The following is a 13919-nucleotide window of genomic DNA, read 5'->3' on the forward strand; positions in this document are numbered from 1 at the left end:
TCTGTTAATTTATTTATATTATCTAACTTCACCATCACTCTCTCACTCTCTCCCCTAGCGCTCTTTTTATTGGTTATTACAGAACCTTCCTTTTTTTTAAAGAATTACAGAACTGTTAAGTTCTGATAACAAAAAAATATAATATGTTACGATTAACGTAAGCGTAGTTAATTAAACACCTTATATATATTTTTTTTTCAGTATCCCTTTAGTGTAAAAATTAAATGTGGAATTAAAAAATGTTTATACAAAATAAAACTAGTACATATATAGTGATTCCGAACGTTAGTATTGCATATTAGGTACTGTACACTTTACACTTTATTTATAATTGTTGAGCTAAATATTATTTTAATGAAGGCTATAAAAAAAAAAAAGGGTACTATACACNAGTGATTCCGAACGTTAGTATTGCATATTAGGTACTATACACTTTACACTTTATTTATAATTGTTGAGCTAAATATTATTTTAATGAAGGCTATAAAAAAAAAGGGTACTATACACGATTATATTGCGTTTTAGAATTGTATTTATATAGGTACACTTTACCTTTTAAGATTATTATTTGTATATCCCAAATAAACCCGCATGGCGCACTACTAAAAACTTTTTATAAAACCTGAATTTATAGTAAACAGATTTAAGCCAAATAAAACTATATACACGCAAATTAAATAGTTCTGCTTTTAAAATTAATTTGTTGTTAAAATTACAATAAAATAGAACATGTATAAATATGCCAATAAATAATTAAAACTAGTTTTCGTTTAATATTGTGACTCATAAAATAAAGTCAACACTAAACAGATTTAATGTCTAAAAAATGATTCCAATATTTATAAAACTCTATGACCAATTCATTATTAAGTTATGGAACCATTAAAAATGAAATAAATATAGATTGCAAAGGAAAATAGGTATACATTTTAAGTTAGTCATAAATCTTTAGTATAAACTTGCGTACTTAAACTTAATAATTCATAGTAATGCTTGCTGTGTAATATTTAATCAACACTCTGATGGAAAAGAAAATACATTAACTGCAATAGAATAAAATTAATTGTTTTCTTAGTAACCAAACAAAGAAGGTCAACTTGAAAATTAACATAATTTCATTTTTCTAACAACTATAATTTCACAAATTTTATTTTGTCACTTAGCTAGATTTTCGACTCGTGTTAAATAGTTTATAAAACATTTTCTATTTTCATCGAATAACTTCGACAATGATACAAGTATTTATGTAATCTTTCAAGTAAACCTTTATATCTCATGTAGTCTAGACTCTCATAAAACATTTCCAAAATCAATCAACCTTGTCTAGTTACAATTTACTTGGAACCTGTATGCACATACCATTAATAACTACAGGCACAATGTAAAGGGGTTTAACAAGAAATAAATGAACAATTGGTATCCAACGGCGACGATATAGTATACATAAAAATGTTGACCTTGTTTTCAATGAAAATCAACTCAAAATAAGTATACTAGTCGAAATCATTTAAAATTTAGTTTGCTATTTTTAGAAACAATTTATGATAATAAAAACTGATAATTTTTCATTTTGCAATAAAAAAAATTAGTTTTTATATTCAGGTTTATCATGACGATAGGCGAAAAAATTAATTATTTTAATAAAAATATAATTTCAACATGAACAATAAATAAAACAGAAACTCAATTTTTTGTACAATTCAAATCAAAATTTCGAAGTTATTATAACAACAATAATGTAATCAGTAATTCTGAACTAAAATACCTCGAATTTCAAAATTTAATTCTATGAGATAGTCTCTAGTTTTTCAATTGATTAATATAAAAAACATTTTTTTTAAATATGTAACATATTGTTTAGGAATGAACCCGTAATATAAAATAAGTAACTTCCTTCTAATAAACCACAGAGTATTCAGAGACAGGTGAGTAGTGTAATAAGTTACAGCCTCAGTTCCGGTCACGGACATGTAAAAATTATAAATATAATCATTTTATTTATTAACAATAAAAAATACGTTCAAATGACTAATAAATAACTTAGTCACAAATACAAAGTTAAAATTCCTTTTTTTTAGAAAAATGAATCAAAATAAAATATTAATTTTAAATAAAAACAATTGTCATGTTATAAAAAGTATACATATATATTTATAATTATCCATTGATTATTTAAACCCCAGTCTATCAGTTTCCAATCAAATACCATAGACGTCAGAAAATCGCACTTGCACTACAAAAACATTCAAGTCAAAACAACCTTAACCATTAATTTGAAAAACATCGAAAAATAGATTTGTTTACAAATATATCAACACAACATTCTCTTAATACGTTATTCGATTATCGGTTCCCAACGGCATCTTCTCAAGGTCAAATGAATACCATTCGGAATAATTACACAGTCAAGCTTCCTGAACGTTTTTATTCGTAGATTGATATGCGTAATAGCAAAAAAACGTAATGTTATCTTTGTTTCAATCACCTACGTAAGAGCCCAAGGAGGCTGTCGCCACAGAACGGATGAATTGTCTTGTATTATATACAGTTTATTGCTGTTCATGAAGCTACCGGAACGATCCCTATTGTAACTACAAAACAGCACAATTCAAAACTCTGATTAAAAAGATAATAACTATTCAAGAATAAAATATAAATGTTTAATATTTTCAAAAACGTTTTATTGTAATTAATGTAAGTTAAAACATTTGAAAGAACATTTGATCTATGCTAATTAGTTTAAATATTTTAAAGAATCAAACTTAATTAAACTGTGAAATAAGAGCTGAATATTATGAATCCTGGCAATATGCCATTCTCAAATAATCTGATTAGTAAAATGTAATCTAATTCCTCAGTTTTGTTTAGTACTGTATTATAATGTTAAAGACCTCAAGTATTCTCAATCCTATGACCTCATAAACAGTATCTACTAAATATTAAGTTACGCTTACAATTGCCTCAGGTTCAGTTGCTGGAATATATTAATAAGTACTCTATCTTAATTTTACATTATCAGTAATATTATTAATTTAACCATATGGACTGATTAGTAAGTTCATCAAACTGAACGGAACAATGACTTCTTTTACGAACTGAATTATCTTTAAAATACACGTGCTTTGCAACTATTAAGTAGACTAAGAAGTCATTAAACAACCGTTAAGTAATAAAATGATTCCTTATAATTTAAGGCGATTAGAGGATATATTAATTGATATAGTAAATGAAGGTTTGTTTTTGTCAATATATATTTAAATTAAAACTGTCAAATAATATACAATAATTTTAAGACGATAAATTATTATTTATAAAATTTAAAATACTCTAATGTAAAGTAAATAACTACAAGTTTGTTTAATTATAAAAGATAATCAAAATTAAAAAAAGCTTACTATTTACTTTAAAAGTCGTTCATGAATATTTATAAGATTTATTAATATACATCTCAACAAATATTTAAGATTTGTAATAAATGTTATTAGTAATAGTAATACTATTATTATAACTTAATGGTTTTTAGCATATGATAATAATGTTTTAAATTAAAAATTGTTTTAAGTGAGGCCAAGTGTGTAAACTAATTTAGTAACAAATTGATTTGTTGCTGTACATGCACAAAAAAGAAATAAATAGACAGTAGCAGTAATTAATAATTATTGTGAAATAATTAAAAAAAAAAATTGCTTAAAATACAAACAATTACATACTAGGATCAAAATATCCTGTCATTTTTTTATTTAATATTAGAATTAGAGTAGAGTATACTTAGTTGTATCAATATATATTGCAATTTCATTTGAAATTTTAGTAAAATAACTAATTGAAAATCACTTTATAAATAAAACCGTTATATTTTAACAATTTTATCAGTTTTTGTATGTTTAATTATAGAGAAATTATAATATACTCAACTTTATTTAGATATTTTACATTAAAAACATTGTTTAAAGTGTCATCAAATTATCAAAGATTTAAAAAAAAAGAAATTTAAATTATAATTATAATAAATTGTTAATTTACCATCAATTAATATCAGAGGATAATTTGTATAAACAATTTGTATAATTCAAAAAAAAAATTACACCAAAATGTGTTTTATAATAAATGTTTTCTTATTAAATAATAATGTTAGTCGTGTTATGTGAAAAATGTTTACTTAATAAGATTAAGATGGTCATTCTACCATTAATTTACATACTTTAAATAAAATAACAGTATATAAATACACTATACATAACAAATTTTGTTACGCTAACGTACAAAAAGAATTAGACTAAAATTCTGATAGCAAATATTTTTTTATCATTACATTTAAACTAATTATTATTGTTTTGTTATAATGGTATGTAATAACGGTAACGTTATTTAAATACAAATTGACAAATTACTTACATCACTAAATAATAAGATATTGAATTAATAGTTAAGCATCGGTAATTTAATTGGGTATATGATATTCAATTTTATAAATACCTCGTTATTGTGTTGGCGATATAGTTGGTAATTGGATAATTATCGACAATTTAAACAAACGTATTGATTACACATTAGATATAAAACACTAAATAGTTGAAAATCAAAACATAAAAACAACGTTTGACTCGAAATTTAATACTTGAGACATTTCTAAGTACATAATGTTCGATTTCAAATATGGTATAAAGTTAAAATAATTCATGTATAAATATTATAATAAAAACAAAATCAATTCAACTCTGAATTACTATGTGATTCGCTAACATTCGGTTTTTTTTATTTCAATGGACAGCTACCTCATCAGCAACGGCGGTGCTGTCACGCGTACGCCGCTAAACTACTGGCCGCGTGGTTCTTGTGGTTTACAGCTGTGATATTATTGTTGTGATAACATAACGCACGCGCTAATTGTGTTAGGTTGACGGCGGTGGCAAATAGTCATTGTTTGTAGACGGTGGCAACAGGCTATTCTCTCTTATATTAGACCATTGTAGAATGTCTGTAAGTATTCGTTACAAACGACATGTTGATTTTAATATAACCGAAGGTTTTAACAAAGAGGATTGCCGTACTAGTAATTTAATTATACTAGTATAATTAAATTATTGGTCGGCATTTTTTCTGTTCGGCAAGTCTGTATGACATAAAAAAATCAAAGTTTATGATGTACAGATACAAAATCATTGCGACAAAGCTGCTAGGTGAACTTTGGTAATTTCTATACTTTTTGGTTAGACCTTGTATATATTGTTTCATGTTTGTTCTAAAAATACATATACATATACAGTGTGTTTTATTATGTATACTCCCCCCCATTTTGTTTGTCAAATAATGATTTTTTCATAAAAACGTATAGATTAAAATTTAGTTCATTTTTATAAACTGTTGTAAATATCAAGTTACTTCTAAGAAAAAATTATTCCTATGAGAGATTTTAGGGGTAGCTTTTAAAAATTAAATGAGTATCTATTTTTTTTTTTAAAATATATAATTATTAAAAAAATTTTGATAGGATGATAACTACTATTATAGTTTTTAGTTACAGGAAAGCGGAGTGCAGAATTGTTATTTGTGCTTATGTTAAAAATAAAACAAAAAATCACACTGTATATGAAACTTACCATGGAATATTTTTTAGATTTTACATACAATTCATTGTCATCGAAATTCATTCGATTATCGATGACGTTATAAATCATAGTACACATAAATTATATTTAAAAAGATGTTAGTAAGTTTTTTGTCGTACCAAAGAAATATCTTGTTTAGCAAAAAATAAATAACATCTTCCCATTGTCGTCTTCCGCGGTTGACCTGACCTCGCATATCCCAATATATCTACTTAATATAATATAATAATCATAATATGATTAGCAGTATGCAATAAAACCTTGTAATATACTTCATAAATTCAAACAAAGTCAAAATACGGAAGAAAAAACATGGTATACTCAAAGATGGAAATAGTGTTCGAACTTAAAAGAACTTCAGTTTTAAGGCTTTAAAAATTGTTTGATCACATAGCAACATAAATAATAAAACTTGTTATGTACTTTATTTATCCATTATTATACAATTTGACGATTGCAGTCAATGAAACACTCGGGCTAATGTAATCTTCTAAAATGATTAGCAGTTCTTGAAATTTATTACGTTTCTTAGTTCGAGACTTATTTTTCTTTTTGCTCGTTGACTTTTTTGAAGCAGTTTCATAAAAATAGGAGTTAACATTTTTATTTTAAAAATATGATTCTCATAAAAAAACAATTTTAGTTATGTCATTGATTATTATTGTGACCAAAATATATTGCTATAATCATATTATCGCCGATGTTCAAGAACTGACAAATTGATTTTTTAAAACGTTTCATGAAATTGAAAAATTAATAAAAAAAAGTAATTTCATATTTTTGAATAATTAAATCACATGTAAATTGAAAATTTTTATTTAAAGAGATTTTCAATCCTGAATAATTGTTTAAATTATGAATGGTAAAATTTTCATTTAATCACTTTTTTGTTCGATGACTCGCCGCGGCAGTGATATAAAAAAACAATCTTAGAGGTAGAAAACCTTATTTAGATCAATAGAATCGGCAATAAGTGAATATTTTCAGCGAAATTAATTACTAAATGAATGAATAAATATTTAGAGGCATGTACAAGTGATGTTGTAATATATACAAATAAACATGTTCGCCTAATCATATTGAACATTAAGGAGTCTAATAAACAACCGTTTTTAGTCAATCGGCATGTTTTAGCTTCAATGTAAAACTGAGAAGGTATTGTATTTACTATGTGTTTTTTTTTTATATCTGTTCATAAAAACCCACATCTCTCATCGATTTTGTTTATCAATACGTAAAATGAACCCGAATTTGATTTAATTGAAGATATCTCTTTAAAAATAGAAACATTTTTCGATATTTTACAAAATATCTAAAAAATAACCTATTGCCAAAATGATCATAGTCAAAAAGATTATTTATATATAAAATTGCAATAACCTTAATAATGATAATTATGAATATCCAATTGAAATTATGAATAAACTGAAAGAGTTTGACCAAAGCCACTTGCACAAAAATTTTTTTTTTTATTTAAGCATTTGAAAAAGTTTTGGGACATTTACATTCTTTAAACTTATCCACAAAATTCCGTCAAAATTAAATATTCTAAAGATATAAAATTACTTGATATAGATGTTATAAGAAAATTTCAAGATGGTGTCATTAATATTGAAGAAGATTTTAAGACCTAAAAAAAACTTTCATGTTAAAAATATATTTTAATATCAATCATATCAAACTTACAACACTAAAACTTAGAGTCTAAAAAATGTTATCAAATAATCTCTTATTTTAATTAATTTAAACAAAATGATTCAATTGTATAATAATTCTGTGTAAAATAATCATAGAACTTTTTTTTAAAAATACATACAATGCTATTTTAATAATTTTTTCTATAGTTTTAGAATGGTTTATTATAAAATTGAATTATTCAATTATACACAGTGAATTTTCCATTATTGTTATCTCAGTTTTTCCTGAAATGGTAAAAATTACAAGATATCACTTTGATGTTTCCTAGTTGCGTCTATGGCAAGAAACCCTAAAGGAGTTCCTCGGTAACCCTTCTACACTGAGTCTATTAAGCAGATATCAAAACCACGTTACTGTAAAAATATTTTTCATTTTTGTTTTTAAAATAACATACGAATTCTTATAAAATTATCATAGTAATATTTATTTTTATATATTCTTTTTTAAAGTTTCAATAGTGTTTACAAAAAATATTTCGTCATTTTATAATAATATAATTACTTTTTAATATAAAAATGATTTATTTTGTATAAAATTATTTTCAAAAAATTAATTTATAATTTTGGTATTTATAGATCCGTTTGTGTTACTCAAAAGAATTCCGCAAGAAATTATAGACTCTTATGTGTTTCTTTTTTATATCTATCATTATCAAAATTTTGAGAATTAAATACTTAAAACAACCATTCGGCATTCAAATGTCAACACATATTCAATCTAAATCCAAAATGCATCAACCTATATTTAAGTCCTAAAATGTCCAGGCTTCAATTAAATGGTATTTATTTTTATTCCGTTTCATTTACCATAATAAAATATAGTTCATCAACAAATTACAAAAAAAAAAATTATATAAATTATTTTTTTTTTTAGTTTTTTATATAAATGTATACTTACTTAAGTTGTACATAATTAACATTGATACTAAAAATAATGCTATTAATGTTAAAATAAATTCTGAATTATTAATTAATTTACATTGTTTTATTCAGTCTATAACGTATTGATTGGTAGTTTCTCTTCGATAACAGCCAGTAGAGTAGTTTTTAAACTGTGTCTGAATTACAAAATTTACTTGTATTTTAAATTTTAATTTCAGTTATAGTAGTTAACTACAACCATACTACTAGTTAGTATTTTTGTTTATCTTTTGATGCTATTGTTATAGCTAGTTTAAAATATTATTCATTATAATAAAGCTAACTTTACAAGTTAACTTAGAACTTTTATACATTTTTAAGATATTAAATTCGTAAAGGACTTTTACTCAAAAAATAGTAGGCTTATCTTTAATTACATTATATAAGTTAATATATTAAATTAAATAAATAAAATTAAGTTTCTATAATTATATTATAAATAAAATTATATTCTAAAATGATTTTAATATCTGTTTCCAGCCATCATTACTCTGGTGAATAAAACATAGCATAAGTACTATTCTGATTATTTTATGAATTTATTATTTATATACTTATTCCATTGAATATAGAAGTGAATTTTATGTTATTTCTTTACATTATTTTAATTTTCTAGTTAACTTTACTATATCATTAAGTTAATTTTGACCGTATATAATTGACCGTAATTGAGAAAAAAAGCGCAGACAGCATCGAAGAAAAAATTTTTTCCCGCGCATGGGGATGAAACAATGTACAGAGTATCCAATTTTGGAATTTTTTTATTAAGTATGTCGTATAGGTTCTGTAAAAAATCCCGAACAGCATCGATATCCGAATTAAATTGATACAACAATAATTCGTTGGCGAGTATCATTGAATATTCTACTTAGTAATATTTAGAATAATTCGTAAACTGATACGCGTTAAAGTATGGTCTGCAATCGTCCATGGAATATAACTTATGAAAATCTTCCATTGTCTAGTGATTAATAATCGTTTCCATTTATTTAAAGCGTTTACACAAATTTCCGATCTATCGTTTAAATCGTCAAATAAAGGTTCATTAACGAATTCGCGAGTTTCGAAAATCATGTCGAGGGGGCAAGTCGGAAACATACGTAACATTTCTTTAAATTTTACTTTAATAAATTCTTTCCTCCCCATTTTTGTTTTTTGACCCGTTTGAAATTTGGATCTTGTTTTATTTCTGCAAGAGTGTCCGCTGCTAAACTCTTGATCATTTTGTGCTGTGGAGAGTTCTCTCGGCAAGTCCCCGTTATTTTCAAAAATACATGTTTCCAAAAGTCCGAACTTTCCACATGCTTTATGTCCTGCTTTCTAAAAAAAATTAACGCGCGTCAGTGATTGATATAATTAAATTGTTAAATCCACTTACCGGTACATTCTCACATCGTAACATATGTCCGACGCTTCGACCTCCGACGAAACAGAATATGCAGACTCGGCCAGATTTGCTGAAATAACCCAGGACATTTTTCCAATCTTGTTCGTTGAGGTCATTTCGGTATATTTTTCTTTCCAGTTTAGATCTTCTGAACTCTCGGAGGCCGCTCGTTTTCTTGATCCAGGTGCACCTACAAGATGAGTTTGAACTAGTGCAGGTGTGCACGAGGTGTAAGTGTTCGTCGTGTGTTGCAATGACAACGACGGATGACGGGTCGTGGCTGTTTCTGGAACGTTGGAAATTGGCGACCAGGTCAGCAACGAGTCTGCGTAGTCTTCCAAATCCATCGGGCACCAATAACCAAGATCTATATCGCACTCTATCGTCTTGAGTATTGTAACGAATTGCGCTAGCAGCAATTCGTCGTATCGCGCCTAAAAAAACAATTACGCATTAAACATACTAAATAATAAAAACAGCGCATGTAATCTTTACCGTCAGTTTCTTCTGGGCCATTCCCAATACGATTGGCAAACTGTCCTTCAGTGTCGTCTTGTCGTTTTCTATTTCCGCCCATAATTTCGGTGTTTCCAGTTTCTTCCACAGTCTGATGAGTAGGTGTTGGGTGTCTTTGAAAGTTAACCACAGAATCAATAGAGTCGTCGAATAAGGAAGTTCCGTACTCGATTCCGGAACAAAATCAGTAATCTCGCTAATAATGTCAATGTCGCCGCCGTAAAAGGACTGAATTTTTTCTTGCTCTGTTCTATCACGGAACAACGTTCAGGAGAGATTCTCTCCATGTCACTAATTCTGTTGTCCAACCATTTAATAACTTTTGTCGTTGTTCGTTCGGGCTCAGTTATCTAACAACATCGAATATTAATGTAAAAACTACCAGAACAATTATTTTTAAAAATACTAACCGGAGAGTCGTCGTCCGAAATAGGAAGATTTCCCAAAGTAAGATCCACAGTCGTCGTCCGTTTCCTCGACATCGCTTTCTCCATAGTTGCTTCTGCTTTCTTCGAATTTTTTTTTGCTGGTGATACCAATTCCAAAATCCTTTTTCTTTTTTCCTCTTGTTGTTTGCCAAACATCGACGGAGATGTCTCTTTCAGTACGGAGTCTTTTTCTGCCATCGTTTAAATATTCCGCGTAATCGTCAATGTTTACAATATATTTAGCACTGTCGCAAGAAAAACACAAGTGTCGATTGCTCCGACTGTCTATTACCTTTTTATAGAGGCATCGACGTACGCGCGCAATTTTCCGAGCTTGGTGCTTGCTCGCTAAGAGAGTCCATCTCTTATCCGACTACGACGACGATAGGCCTTATCGAATTCAATTTTTTTTAGTTTTATCAGCATGATTAAATCTTATTATTGTTCTGTGAAACTTAAAACCCTAAAAAGTTTTTTTATTTTAGTTAGAATATATTTTTATAATACCAATGATATAGGTTAATTTTTAACTTACAATTGGAGGTTACGGTGATGGGATCAACGATTTTCAAAAAAGTTATAGGAATCTAATCTAAAATCAATATATAGTTGCATCTACTTTGAATTTTTTCAAACGGAAAAAATGGCTTTAAAAATTTGAACTACCTTAAATAGCCTTTTTTATCGTCCTATAGTCGTAGTAACCAATGGGTCAGTTGGTAACGCGTGTGTCTCTAGTATTCGATGTACAAGGAAATTTTAGTATTTTACCATAAACGATAACGTTTTTTTTTTCACAATAATTTTATTCCGTTTGTCCCGAGATCTTAAGCACACATATAGCGTTAAGATGCCCCGGTCTAGACGTCGTAAAGGATCCTTTATGTGGTGCTGGTAGAAACATCATCCAATTAGCTAACGAGTAATCAATGTGGATATCAATGCTAAAAATTAAAATTCGCCAAAACAAACTCAGAGATTTATGGAGTCTAGGACAAAATTACATTTATACAAGAAGAATTCTTCAAGATTGCAGAAACGATAAAAAAATATAAGCCATAGGTCATATTGATGATTCCCCATAGGGCAGCCTTCGTATAAGAAACACGAAGTTTACAGTCTCAAAAACGTATTTTTGTAAAGACTACGAAGGAAGCTGTAAAAACTCTTTGATTTGCTGAGAAATATTGCTCTCAACATAGCACTGCACATATCTAAAACTACAAGTCAAAACGAGGTAAATTAATATTTTCTATAGGTAAACCACAATTGTAGTTAATGCCGATCAATTAATTTTCTAATTGATACAATTTGGAAAATTATTCGACCTCAATATAGGAATTCAACACAATTATATCGACGAAATACACGATTCTATAAATGCGTTTTTCATGCGATCTTACTACATGAACAAGAAATACTTATCTAATGACAACAAACTTAACTCAACTTTTGAAACAATGTACATGCAATATAATTATTTTATTTTTGCTGTCGGATGCCATAATATTTTACTGAAAAGTAAAGTTTAAACCGTTGTATTGTAATTATATACATTTTATTGTAGAAACATAATTTTGATTTTTCTCATTTGTTTTTGTAAAACTTAAATTTAATATTTTTAATTAATTTTGTTTTATGTTTAATTTTTTATTTATATATAACTATTTTACATTATTCTTGAATATATTTTATTGATTACAAAAATATACAAGATTTGAACCTCCGTTTTATAAAGGGCAATGGTCCAATTAAAAAAAAGTATGTCGGATGAAAGGAGTTTATCCTTATATAAACTCCTTTTTTATAAAAAAATTGCATTGATTCATACATTTTACAAAAGTTATTGCAATTTAAAGTTGAAACAATGACACAAAAATAGCATGTTTTTTTAACTACGACAGCCATTAATACATAGAAAATAAGTCGATGGGACAATCTTCATTTTTAATTTATAGTATGTAACATAAGTTTTAATTTAACATATATTAAAAGGACGCAGTATTTCCGAAACAATTTCAAAACTTAAGTTGAAAAAGTTTAATTTTAGTTCAAAAATTGCAATTTTTAATACCCCCTGTGTGCAGGTTAAGAGTCAGTTTTTAATAAAAATATACCCAAAGAAAGAAAAGTACTTAAAGTGTTTATATAAAAAAATATGTTAATTTTTCAAAAAGGTATGGCAATTTTAAGAAAATTTTTTAAAAAATAACAAAAATTACTAATTTTAAAAATCGTAAATTTTTGAGGAAACTAGGAGAAATTTTCAATTTTTGAGGATAATGTTTTACAATAAATACGATTTGTGATATTTTGTAATATCGTTGAGGAAAATCGATTCAGAGTAGTGACAGACAAAAAAAACACAGCACAGGGGGATTGCGGCACAGTGGTAACGTGGCATAGTTGGATCAGGTATATAAATATCTAAGTGATTAAAATCACTATCATAAAAAACACTTCGATGTAAATCTTTAGATAGTGTTTAATTTTAAAAAATTGGTGGATTTTTCCAAAAACTACATGATGTGCTATTTCCTTATTAATATCCTGAATGAAAAATGGGATTATTAAAAAATTTTATTTCTCATAAAAAAATTGTGTTGATCCATACATTTTTCAAAAAGTTATAGCATTTTAAAGTTAAAAATGTAAAATACAAAATCGAACATTTTCACACGAAAATAGCATTCGAAAGCCATTTTCACTGTGAAGATAAAATAAAGTCCGAAATTTTTTTTTTCCATAATAAAGTATATTACATTAGCTTTAATTTAAGATATATATAAAAGTGTCAGTATTTCTGGAACATTTAAAAAATTTAAGTGGAAAAAGTAAATTTTTTGTAAAAAAGTTGTCATTTTGAATCCCCCCTGTAGGCAGGTAAAGGGTCAAATTTATAAAAAAAATATACCAAATAAAAGGTAAAGACATCATGCATTGATAAAAAGAAATTATATTGTTTTGGTTATTTTTCAAAATGTTATTGCAGTTTAAAGTAAAAAAAATTTCGAAAATTAGCGATTTTTGGATTTGTAATTTTTTTGGACATTTCCCCCATTTACGGGAACGAGGGCAATTTTTTCTATTTTTGAAAGTAATATCCTAAACTAGATACTATTTGTAATNCAATTTTTTCTATTTTTGAAAGTAATATCCTAAACTAGATACTATTTGTAATCTCTTGATATATCGTTGAAAAAAATCGATTCAGTGAGAACTGAGAAAAAATACTGAGTCAAATTTATAATTGAAAGAGGGAGGAAGGGAGAGAAGGAATAAAAAAATGATCTTGATAATTTAATAAATATTAATTCGTTGAAATAGAAAACTATTACAGCTTTGAATTACCATAAAATAA

General features: G+C 26.8%; 2 protein-coding genes across 3 annotated transcripts in view; both read right to left on the reverse strand.

Moving 5' to 3' along the window:
* LOC126905685 (uncharacterized) overlaps positions 1-4828 on the reverse strand; it is a 25523-nt gene extending 20695 nt beyond the window's left edge. The window contains exon 1 of the mRNA XM_050685648.1: positions 4477-4828. The gene's annotated coding sequence lies outside the window, so the exon portion shown is untranslated. The remainder of the gene's footprint in view (positions 1-4476) is intronic.
* A 3064-nt stretch (positions 4829-7892) lies between these two features.
* The window catches only part of LOC126895726 (uncharacterized), a 9870-nt gene continuing 3843 nt past the window's right edge, over positions 7893-13919 (reverse strand). The window contains exons 2-7 of one of the 2 annotated variants that reach the window (XM_050667922.1): positions 11094-11778; positions 10541-11021; positions 10110-10480; positions 9606-10048; positions 9350-9547; positions 7893-8364 (exon numbers count right to left, since the gene is read on the reverse strand). In XM_050667922.1, coding sequence (XP_050523879.1) covers positions 8296-8364; positions 9350-9547; positions 9606-10048; positions 10110-10191 — 792 coding nt within the window. In that variant the 5' untranslated portion in view covers positions 10192-10480; positions 10541-11021; positions 11094-11778 and the 3' untranslated portion in view covers positions 7893-8295. Of the gene's footprint in view, positions 8365-8702; positions 9548-9605; positions 10049-10109; positions 10481-10540; positions 11022-11093; positions 11779-13919 lie in introns of those variants that run through there. The other variant, XM_050667921.1, reaches the window with a different exon arrangement.

Source organism: Daktulosphaira vitifoliae, unplaced genomic scaffold, assembly GCF_025091365.1.
Source record: "Daktulosphaira vitifoliae isolate Bord-2020 unplaced genomic scaffold, ASM2509136v1 Scaffold_1, whole genome shotgun sequence".
In the NCBI taxonomy this organism is placed as follows: Eukaryota; Metazoa; Arthropoda; class Insecta; order Hemiptera; family Phylloxeridae; genus Daktulosphaira; species Daktulosphaira vitifoliae.